Source organism: Panulirus ornatus, chromosome 2 (assembly GCF_036320965.1).
Source record: "Panulirus ornatus isolate Po-2019 chromosome 2, ASM3632096v1, whole genome shotgun sequence".
NCBI classification, from domain to species: domain Eukaryota; kingdom Metazoa; phylum Arthropoda; class Malacostraca; order Decapoda; family Palinuridae; genus Panulirus; species Panulirus ornatus.
The window spans coordinates 47,844,994-47,857,435 of NC_092225.1; the positions used below are offsets into that span (position 1 = coordinate 47,844,994).

The following is a 12,442-nucleotide window of genomic DNA, read 5'->3' on the forward strand; positions in this document are numbered from 1 at the left end:
TCCTTAGGAAAGATTCATTGTGAAAACAATGGCACATAATCAGCCTAGTTAAAAATCAAGTCAGGAAGACAGTCAATATCAAGTTTTATGTTTGTAAATATTTATTACCTTTTTCAGGAAAGGACCTCTTGTTATGAAATTCATGAAATGGAAAAACATTTGTAGAAAGCTTATCTTTAGTTTTATTCAGCAGCACAGCAGTTGCCACTATCAGTTTTTGCATCTTCCAAGTATTCAGGTGATTTGTTCTGAATCAGTAATTTTTCTGTACTGTACTTTGTTCTTAGCTCAAATTCTGTCTTGAAGAAGCATTTCCAAGTTTATCTTTAAAATTTTCCTTACATATTTGTCCACTTAAGACTAATTATAGTTTTCATACATGCAGCTCATGAAAATATTTTATAATAATATAATAACATGGATAAAGATTTTTGGAAAATACCTCCAAGCAAAAGCAACATGCCATCTACAAGCTTTCTGTACATCACTGCACACAAACACATATTTCTCATGACTATCATCTTGTTAATAATACCACATTCATCAAAACTTATTTCACACACTGCAATGCCAAATCAATGTTTGCAAAGTTCATTTTTTCACACCCATTCCTACAATCATTAGTGTCAAGTTTGAAGGATAATAATAATCTAGTAGTAGCCTGAATATTGTTTATTCTGGGAAGTTTTAGTGCAGACTGAAACACAGATCCAGTAAAGGAAGAAGTGATATATAAATATAAACAAATATTACAAATATAATACACCTGACATCTCAACATTTTTACACTAATGAGCAAAAGCAAATGTCTCACAAGGTAACCCTTAAATGAAAAGAGAGATCCACAATGATCACAACCGAACTTTTACACACCACTGTGCACAAGTAAATGTTCTGAAAGACTATTTTTGTTTAAAAAGTTTCACACATTCATGACATCTAAACTTTTACACATCACTGTGTACAGACAAATGTCTTTGCAGACCACCTTTCCGCAAAAAGAGTTTCCCACAATCATCACATCCAAACTTTTTTACACCACTATGCTCAAGCAAATGTCGTTGAAGATTATCTTTCTGCAAAAACAGTTTCCCACATTCATCACATCCATACTTTTTCATATCACTATGCACAAGCAGATGTCGTTGAAGACCACCTTTCCGCAAAAACAGTTTCCCACATTTATCACATCCAAACTTTTTTACACCACTATGCACAAGCAAATGTCGTTCAAGATTACCTTTACGCAAAAACAGTTTCCCACATTCATCACATCCAAATTTTTTTACATCACTATGCACCAGCAAATGTCGTTGAAGATTAACTTTCCGCAAAAACAGTCTTCCACATTCATCACAAGCAAACTTTTTTACACCACTGTGCACAAGCAAATGCCGTTGAAGGTCACTTTTCTGCAAAAACAGTTTCCCACATTCATCACATCTCAACTCTTTCACACCCCTGTGCACAAGCAGATGTCTATTAAGATAACTCTGACATGAAAACATTTTTTCACATTCATAGCATTCAAATTTTTTCACATCATTATGCACAAGCAAATGTCTATGAAGCTTACTCTTACTAGAAAACAATTTCCCACATTCATTACATCCGAACTTTTTCACACCACTATGCACAGACAAATGTTTTTGTAGATTACCTTTCTGCAAAAACAGTTTCCCACATTCATTGCATCTGAACTTTTTCACACCAATGTGCACAGACAAATGTTGTTGAAGATTACTTTTCCGCAAAAAAAGTTTCCCACATTCATCACATCCAAACTTTTTTACTCCACTATGCACAAGCAAATGTTGTTGAAGATCACTTTTCTGCAAAAACAATTTCCCACATTCATCACATCTATATTTCTTCACACCACTATGCACAAGCAAGTGTCTATTAAGACTGCTCTGACATGAAAACAGTTTTTCACATTCATAGCATCCAATTTTTTTCACATCATTATGCACAAGCAAATGTTTATGAAGATTATTCTTACTTGAAAACAGTTTCCCACATTCATTACATGAAAATGTGCTGACGGGTCCTGAACCTTCCATATTATTCTATAGAAGGATATGCTTCTGAAGATTTGTCCTAGGTATAGTTCCCACTTTCAGTAAAGCCAATTTATTTCTGACCATTGTGCAAAAGTTTATACTTCTGGAGATGATCCCACTACGAATATAATATCCGCCATTTCTCATATGGAAACTTCTCTCTACTAGACTGTCATTGTTCTGTTCTTGGTCTTGAGATGCAATTTTACTCAGTATCTGAAACAAAAGAATTGTCTTTAGAAAGTGGTCCCACAACGTGTCCTATTTCAAACTCTGGCTGATTATATTAACCTGAGTAATGTATGATTAACTTTAGAATTCTGAGAAAACACTAAATTCATCCAGTGTAAAAATATCTGCAGCACAATTGCACACAGTTACCTTGAAGCTCATGATACACACAGTAATTCTTTCAAAAAAAAATTAAAATTCCAGGTGCCTGGAAGACATTTCAGTTGGAAGCAAGTCCTTCAGGCACTGTGAAGAACAACTGTGTTAGAAACAATTTCAAGAAGCTGGGGCCAGGATAATGCCCACAAAATATTTTGCACAGTTAACATACATCTCAGATCTTTATACTTTCACAAAAGATTTCAGGGCAAAATTCTAAAATAGGACATAATATAAGGCAAACAGTATTAATGTAGTACTCAATGGTAAGGCCTATTCATCATTTCTGCCCTTTAACCTCCCTTCCTTCAGTAACTAATGTTTTCTTTCTATCAGATATATTAGCAAATCCCTGTTTCAACATTCTAATTCATTTAAATTTGGCTTAATTTCTGCTATAAGTTACTGCTGAGACTAATAAATACTGTCAAAACAACAGAGTTGGAGACTTTTTTTTCCTCAAATGATCCCATGTTCATTCAAGTGAAAAAGTATTCTCTTTGAATGATTCTATTTCTATATCTCTGATACCTGTTTTAATTGGAACTCCCTTAAGGGGATGGCCACAGCAACAGTGTCCATAACTAAAAATATCCAGTGCCACTTCTTAGCCTTTACTGCCTCACCCTTAACAGGCCACTGGCAGGGGGCAACTCTAGTGCAATGTTTGCAGAGGATCTTATCTAATGTTCCCACTAATTAATTCTATTTAATGCTCCTACCTTCTTCTACCTAATGATCCTGCCCAAATGTTCCTATCTTCTATCTACTACTCCTACCATTCTGTGAAAATGCAGGGCCAGAGCACAATGCTCATCACATGAAAATCTAGTTACTAAGAATGAGCAGCATGAGTTAAGCATGACATAGAGAGGTTGTACGTTTGAGAACAGAATGCCACTAGTCCAAGTGTTAAAGATGCAGAAAGAAATAATATCTACGTGGGTCAGACGAGTGCAACATGACAACCACTGAAGTGCTAGCTCACTAAGCAGATGTCACTAACCCTCCCAATAAGCAGGAGGGTAGTACTGGTGAGATACCTCCCTGATCATTGGCTGCCGTTCAACTGCTGATATATGGCAACTATTGGAAATTCAAAAATAATATTTCTTTTGATACATAATTCTCATCATTTGCTGTGGAATTCACCAAATTAGATTTGAGTTGGTAAAATTCAAGGATGCTTAATTTTGCAATGGTTATATACAGTAAAAACAGTTAGATGAGCAATATTGATACAACTTAAAATCATACAATATTATCCTCTACAATGCTTTACATTACACTAGTCAACAAAACTGAGTCATTATTTCTCATCAAGGATGCAAAGTAACTTTTCTAGACCATTCTAGAAATTTTAATTCAGTTCAGTACAACACATCTCATTTTCTTTCTATGTTTACATACTTTTTAAGTTTAACTGCAGCTACATGATGCATGGGCAACAGTAAAATGTTCAAACTTTTTATTGCAGAAATTCAGTATTCCTAGGGAGAAAATATACAAAGAAGATACTTTCCAGAAGGACAAGCTAAATACATTGAACTTTTAACCTATGGTGCTCTTCACAAGCTATTTGGACCTCCTATGGTGCTCTGAATCAGGTTCACCCCTGTATATCATCCAGGAGTAATCTGCAAGCATTCATTTATTCCAGAAACCCTGACATTGATGCTCCATCATGCTGATGTCCTGATGGAAGCACTCTCCTTTTATGTCAGACACTGCTCCAAGGTTCTCCGCAAAAACGTCCAGATGTCAATGGAGGAAATGCACCTTCAGCAACATCCTATATCCCATAGCAGCATAGGATTTCAGAAGTCTTTTCATGACACCTTCAAAATCCAGAGATCTTATCTTTCTAAAGAAATTTTCACACAGCTAACCAAAAGAGTTCCAGGCCTCCAGCTCCAAGTCATCAAGATGTGTGCTGAAATTGTGGTATTTCAGGAGTTCCTTTATCTGCGGACCAACAAAGATGCCTTCTACCAATCAGGCCTTAGTAATCTTCAGAAATTTTTCCACAACATATTCAAATCCTTTCGAATTTTCCTAGGCTAGTGTTTTCACAAATTGTTTCATGAAACCAAGCTTTACGTGAAGCAGGGGAAGAAGAACATTCTGCAGATCAACCAGAGGCTTATCCTGGACACTTGAAGTTCCTGGCTCATATATTCTTCATTGAGGCAATTCCAACTCCATATAATGCCTGGAAGTTGCTAGACTAACCCAGAGGCATAAAACAACAGCAGTATTTTGAGAATCCTGACTGCATACCCATCAACATGCCAATTATTTTCACATCCCCACATATTTTCCAGTTGTAATTTATGTATTTTATGGCATCTAGGAGTGCTTGCATGTTCTCATAACACTCTTTCATGTGCACTGAATGCCCCACAGGAATGGAGGGTTTCATGTTCCCATTGTAAAGCAGCAACGCTTTCAGACTTCTCATAGATGAGTCGATGAATAAGCATCACTGAGAGGGATCATGCTCTTGGGATAAGCGGTGGAATAATACCTCAATGCTGTTGCAAAAACAGAACAGCCCATCAACGGAAAAATGAAAACTAAGAGTATAATTCCTTTTCCTAAAATAAGTTATGCAAGTGTCTTTCTTGAGCAAACATTTTTAGACGAAATGCTAAAAGTTCACTTTATCTTTCGGTAGTACCAAATCTTGGACAAAATCATTCAACTCTCCTTGAGAAAATTTTGCCGTTAAGTACAAACTCTGCATCCATTCCTGTTTCTTCTAATACAGCAGCAGCCTCCTTACCATACTCCTCTTCATCATTCCAACTTCCAATGCCATCCTCGATGGAAGTGGAATGGGGAAAGTTATTGTGTTTGTACAGCACTGACCATATTGTGGAGTCCAGGCTTGGATAGACAATCTTATGCTTGCTCTCAGCAGAAAACCCAGTGACAATGACTATGCAGAAATAGTCTGTGACATGATCCTTCTGCTCCCTCCACATCATGGGAACTGCAAAAGGTATTGCTTTTGTCTCATGAAAAGTAAACATGGTACAGGAAAAAAGATGGTATTTTCGAAATCAGTGTCCAAAAACTACATAAAGTACACCACAAGCCATGCGTGATGAAAATTAGTTGTTGACTGGTGAATTATTAGTTAATCTAGATTTGCCTTTTTTCTACAAGGCTTTACGTGCTTCCTCCATCCAGCCCAAGTAACTGACCAAGTGAGTGACTAGCATGTATTTCCCCAGCCACATAATCATGTTTACAGAATTGAAACTGACTTATGACATTCTGTAAATTGACTTATGACATTCTTTTTACAGTGATAATATCCATATAACACTGCTGAAAAATTCTATCCAGTACAGTGATAGCACCAAGTACTAATCACCATGCAGGTGTGACAATTTGCTTGTCTTTGACAAAGAAGTAAAGTTCAAGAACAGGGCCACTAGCTGTGGTGGAAAATGCTGCATGTGCACCTAACATATGTGATAGTGACTGCAGTTATATATGGTAAATTTCAACCCAACTGAAAGCTACATTTAGATTTCTTTTCTTATATGCATTTACCAGCTTGATACCATATTATTCTGCACACTGAAAGAGATAGCAAGTTGGTAATATATATACTGCAAAACTTACTCAAGTCCAAGATCTATCAATCTATTTCTCCAATATCCATTCCCTTCAGGAACTATAATCAAGGTGGTGGCCATGGCAAAAGACTCTTCACTTATCCCTCTCCTTACATGCCTTCCTCATATGCACCATTCCATGCATGCTTCCCTATTTCTCTCCCTCCAATATTCTTCCACTCTATTTCCTCATGTCACACTATCACACACACTCTCCTTGTAAATTTACCATCTAGCATTCTTTCCACATGCCCAGACCACCTCACAGCATACGCTGCTACACCAAATCTCCCACACACACCCTCATTACTTTCTTCAATCCATCTACTCGTACCAAATACTCCTCAAAAAATAACTAATTTCCACAGCCTGGACTCGACCTCTATGACTAATCCCATGTCCATGTTTTAGCTACATAGGTCAGGGTTGGGAGGACTATGCTGTTCCTTAACCCTTTCTTCACTCCCATACCTCTACCTATATCCTTCAATATTCTGTTATGGGACTCAATGACTTACTACTTTATATTGCTCTCTCCCTTACCTCTACTTCATTTCACCAAGCTTACCCAAGATGGCTCCTTAATGCTTAAATTCTCTCACCTCTTCCAGTCTTTCTATCCCCGCACCTATAGCACAGTTTAGTACACTTTCTCCTCTCGCTCTCCAGGGATTTGCAAAATCTACATTTTCAATGTTCCCTCACAAACATGATTACCTTTCTATATTTCTGATACCTGTTCCAAATGGAATTCCCTCAAAGGGGTGGCCACAATAAGTCTCTATAACTAAAGACCTCCAATGCCACTTCTTAGCCTCTATTTCCTCACCCTTAAGAGGCCATTGGCACATTTACCTTCAGTCTCCTAGGTTTACATACATCATAAAACACACTTACAACTTTCTGCATCCCCTCTTCACTCAAAGCAAACAGGACTACAAACAAGCTTGTCACTAGCCACCATACCTCACCACTACACTCTATCTATACACCCCTTTTTCATAGTTTTACTTTTTGCTACAATGAAATCACACAGCCCTGCCTCATACCTACATGCATACCAAAAGTTTCACTCAATTTTCCATCCACTCTTACACAGGTATCTGCTCCTCTACAGAAAGCTTTTGCACCACCTAACAGATGCCCTCTACCCCATATATCATTAACACACCCCATAAACCATTCCACTTGACTTTGTCATATACTTTCCCCAGATCAATAAAAGCTGCTTACAGATTCTTGCCTTTTGCTAGATACTTTTTCCGATCATTCTCACAGAAAAAATCTGATCCTTACATCCCCTACTATTTCTAAACCCCTTTGATCCTCAATATCATTGTCACTTCTATCACGCTATCAATCAACACTCTTCCATACACTTTCCTATAGATGTTTTCTAGGATGTGATTGTAGAGAGCTACCACCTGGGATTTGACAACCTTCTTAAAAGTATTTTCTTATTCTGAATTGCTTTGCCTCTTGCCTCTCACCTGTTAACACCGAATTGTCTTCCAAATCATAAGAGTTAGGGATACATCTCAAGGGATCTTCAAAAACCACTGTTTATATGCCTACTTGCTTGGCAGACATCTCCCTGGGGCTTTGAGTCTTTTATGACTTTACTGATACCATGTATCTGAAAAAAAGAGATACATTAGCTACATTACATTAAAAAGTAAATATGATTAAATGTTACTAATACATTTAAAACTGAATACATTAATCTGCATAGTGCCACAGAAAATATGTAGGATTAGAGAGTGGAAAAACCTTTTGAGGTAGTGTCCCACGAGAAAATAAGAATTCCCTGGGAATTCTTAGGTTTGGACTCTGTACATCTTCATGTTCAGTGAGGATGCAGCAGTATATGCCCACCTTCTGTGAATGTCTATGTTATTCATAGCAAATGCTCATCTAACAAGTCTGCTCTTGGCCAATCAACATTTGCCACCAAGATAATGTCACCGACTCACCTCTACCAACAACTCAGAGTGTAATTTTCACAGATCACAGTTGCCACAAAATGGCTGTCACACAAATGCAAAAGAGAGAGATTTTCAAAGAAGGAAAGGCCAGACAGGGTAAGAAGCACAAAACTGCTCACAGGACACAACCTGAGAAAGAAAAGGATCTTCAGTCCTTAAAACTTATACTTCTCTGCTCTGCAATTAGTCCCACCAGCAGCTGAGAGCATAATGAAGGATGATAGTTAAAAAATGAAATGAAAGAATCCCCAAGTTGAAAAATAAATATGTTTTCAAGGATGAAAATCCTTTTCTCTCCATGACAGTGTCCCATAAGAAGAGAAATACATTTCTTGGTAATTTACCTGCTAAGGCTCTGTTCAGTCTAATATCTGTTGAGCACACAATAGCCTATACTCATTATCTGTGAAGGACTCACAAGTATCTGCATCTAATACTCATCAGAATGGGGTCTACTCTTACCCAATCAGGAAGCAACATCAGGCTAATGTAACCCATCCCACTTCCCACTACTTACTTTTAGCTCTTACATTTTGCAGATTGCAGGCACCAACCCAGTGTGGTCAAAGAAGGTTAAAGGTTTTCTGAAAAAGATAGGAGAGGTTGGACAGTGTGAATTAAACTATGAAAAACTGCTCATGGAACACTGCCTCAAAAAAAAAAAAAAAAAAAAAAAAAAAAAAGTTATTCATCCTTTGAAAGCTACCTTTCTATCCTTTGTAGTCTGTAAAAGGATACCCACATCTTGGAGGAGGGCTAGAGAAAATCTTTCACATATGACTAACCTGAAATCAAAGATCTCTCATGAGTTAACTGGAGGAACTCTTGAAACCAATTTTTCTGAAGTACAATTTACCAGAGCCATTGGTTATGTCTAGATTTTCCTGAAGTACGATCTCCCAGAGCCAATGGTTATGTCTACATCAAACAGCAAGTTACGTACCAAACGATGAAGGTGGAAAAAGGGTGTTAAAAACCTTGGTGATTTCCTTCAAAGAAATGTTCTAGTGGAAGGATAAGGTAAAAGCCACCTTCTCACACAACTGCTCCAATGAAGAGCGAAAGTTCACCCATCAGGGGTGATCAAAATCCATGTAAAGAAATGAGATGATTGTGATATATATGACATCCTAACACAGCCTTACTTTATGTACTACCACAGCAAGTAAAAAAAAAAAACAGCAAACTATGCATTTCAAAAGGATGGATTAAGGACCTACATGAATAAATAAAAAAGGACCCCTTCATCAAATATGATGAATTTCCAAAAATTCTAACATGAAGAATACCTGGTGAAGTCTAAAGGGGGTTTCTACTCTAAACTCACAGGTGGCTGAGCTGGGATACTGGTCTACTCAGCCATTGGAAGGCATGCTTTGAAAGCCTATCTATATCCTTCAGGACATCAAAACTTTCTCCACTGCATCCCATCAAGGTTCTGATGATTGTTGGCAAAATGCTGAAGACTAGCGGGGCCTGGATGTTATGGTATATCACACCTTTGGATTTCAGAGGTAGCATTTCATGGAGTTCCATCCGTCATAATACAGGTACACCACCAAATCTCCGGCAACTGATGGTTCAGCACCTCCTTTAGTCCGGACAAAATTTCACGAGGGAACTTGAAATTACCGCGGCCACCAGACTAGTTTACTGGGCGACAACAGATGGCATAGTGTGTAGGGCACACTTATTTACATTCTTTACACTGCACTTGTTGGTGGTGATACTGCAATTCTGTGAGATGCTTAGAATATTTTGCTTAAATTTAACCCCAGTTTTGGCTTCTAAGACATATGAGTGTCAGTCATGGTGTCAAACATAAACACCAGTCCATATCGATCCAAGATAAAGTAGAACTGTTGAAAAAATGGACCTTGGTGTTCCAGTGTGTAAGTTGTGTGACATCTACAGTGTTGCTTCATCAACTGTTTATGATATAAAGAAATAAAGGGAAAGAATACTGAAATTCTATGCAGACAACTATTCCAAGAAGCAAATGACGATTAGAAAAACTATGAAAGAATGTAAGAGTACTGGGCACGATCGAGTGCTGATGGAATGGTTTCGACAGCGTCGGAGTGATGGAGTAGACTTGTTAGGTAGCATGATAATGGACCAGGCTAAGAACTTCTATTGCAACATGAGCATGACTATAGTGAAGGATGGCTTTAAAGATTCAAGAAGCATCATGGAATTTCCATGAATAAAGCTTGCGGAGAAAAGCAGTCTGCAAACCAAAAAGGAACTGCCGAGTATGTGGACGAATTTGCAAAACTCGTAACTGATGAGCACCACAGTCCTGAGCAGGTGTATAATGCAGACGAATACTTTAGACACATGGTATACTTTAGACACATGAGAGATGTATAATTAGTGGGTTAGAAGTTCGTTGATGAATAATATTACTTGACCACGGTTGGTTGGTCTGGCAAAATGGTTAAGCTGGCAAGGGTTTGGAACCAAGAGTGTCGGAAAATCGGTGGTGTACCTGTAGTAGGAAGTTATTTCTGAGTGTAAGATGGGGACTATGCCACTAAGATTTTTGAGGTTCAGGTGATGATATACCTCTCGCATCTGCACTCCAAGAAATACAGCATCAGTGATACCAGCCATTCCCAGTAATTCGGTTCCTTTGCCACATTAATATGGGTCATGAGATCTCTGAAAACACTAACTCTATAAATTTGCCTGCCTTGTAGAGAGATGTTAGAACAAAGCAATATTTTCTTCGTGAAAGAGCTGGTATATTGAAAAGAATCATCTGTGTTTTTCCCTTGTTTTGAGGACTACAGGATTCATATTACAGGAGGAGACAACTATTTCTTTATTGTGTTTACTAAGGTTAAATCATTCGAAATTGTTACTTTGAGGTCTTTCACGTTATTCAGCTGTTTTATAAGTGTCTATCTGTCCAGTATTCTATATTGTTTTTGAATTCCCAGTTCTCCCCATATCAGAGGAGTTGAAACTTAACCCCATTCATATGAATGTTGTTCTTTGTGGCCCAATGGAAGACATCATTTGTCTCTTTGTAGCCTTTCAGCACCCTCTACTCATATGATTTTCATATCACTGCAGAAGGTGATGTGAAACTGATTCTTGCTTGTGTCAACATCAGATATAAGAATAAAGAACAGGAAAGGAAAAATGACAGCTCCTTGGGGAGTGAGGTTTTTGTACTATCTGCCTTATTCATTCCCATCACCACCCCGCCACACACGAAATAACAACCCCTCCCCCACATGTGCACGAGGTAGCACTAGGAAAAGACAACAAAGGCCACATTCGTTCACACTCAGTCTCTAGCTGTCATGTATAATGCACTGAAACCAAAGCACCCTTTCCACATCCAGGCCCCACAGAACTTTCCATGATTTACCCAAGACGCTTCATACACCCTGGTTCAATCCATTGACAGCACGTCGATCCCGGTATACCAAATCGTTCCAATTCACTCTATTCCTTGCACACCTTTCACCCTCCTGCATCTTCAGGCCCCGACCCTCAAAATCTTTTTTACTCCATCTTTCCACCTCCAATTTGGTCTCCCACTTCTCTTCATTACCTTCACCTCTGGCACATACATCCTCTTGGTCAATCTTTCCTCACTCATTCTTTCCATGTGACCAAACCATTTCGAAACATGCACTTCTGCTCTCTCAACCACACTCTTTTTATTACCACACATCTCTCTTACCCTATGATTACTTACTCGATCAAACCACCTCACACCACATATTGTCCTCAAACATCTCATTTCCAGCACGTCCACCCTCCTCCGCACAACTCTATCTATAGCCCACGCCCCGCAACCATGTAACAGTGTTGGAACCACTATTCCTTCAAAAATACCCATTTTTGCATTCCGAGATAATGTTCTCGACATTCACACATTCTTCAACGCTCTCAGAACTTTCGCCCCCTCCCCCATTCTATGATTCACTTCCGCTTCCATGGTTCCATCGCTGTCAAATCCACTCCCAGATATCTAAAACACTTCACTTCCTCCAGGTTTTCTCCATTCAAACTTACCTCCCAACTGACTTGTCCCTCAACCCTACTGTACGTAATAACCTTGCTCTTATTCACATTTACTCTCAGCTTATTTCTTTCACACACTTTACCAAACTCAGTCACCAGCTTCTGCAGTTTCTCACACAAATCAGCCACCAGCGCTGTATCATCAGCAAACAACAACTGACTCACTTCCCAAGCTCTCCATCCACACTGCATACTTGCTCCTCTTTCCAAAACTCTTGCATTCACCTCCCTAACAACCCCATCCATAAACAAATTAAACAACCATGGAGACATCACGCACCCCTGCCACAAACCTACATTCACTGAGAACCAATCTTCCTACACGTACACA

The 12,442-nt window shown here is 38.5% G+C and overlaps 1 protein-coding gene across 7 annotated transcripts in view; it reads right to left on the bottom strand.

Annotated features, from left to right (window-relative positions):
• Positions 1 to 657: 657 nt before the first annotated feature.
• The window catches only part of LOC139756279 (uncharacterized), a 62,936-nt gene continuing 51,151 nt past the window's right edge, over positions 658 to 12,442 (bottom strand). For 4 of the 7 annotated variants that reach the window (XM_071675572.1, XM_071675515.1, XM_071675553.1 and 1 more), the window contains exons 2-3: positions 7,573 to 7,718; positions 658 to 2,279 (exon numbers count right to left, since the gene is read on the bottom strand). In XM_071675572.1, the coding sequence (XP_071531673.1) occupies positions 948 to 2,063 (1,116 nt within the window). In that variant the 5' untranslated portion in view covers positions 2,064 to 2,279; positions 7,573 to 7,718 and the 3' untranslated portion in view covers positions 658 to 947. Of the gene's footprint in view, positions 2,280 to 7,572; positions 7,719 to 8,584; positions 8,652 to 12,442 lie in introns of all 7 variants that reach the window. The other 3 variants (XM_071675524.1, XM_071675533.1, XM_071675543.1) reach the window with 1 other exon arrangement.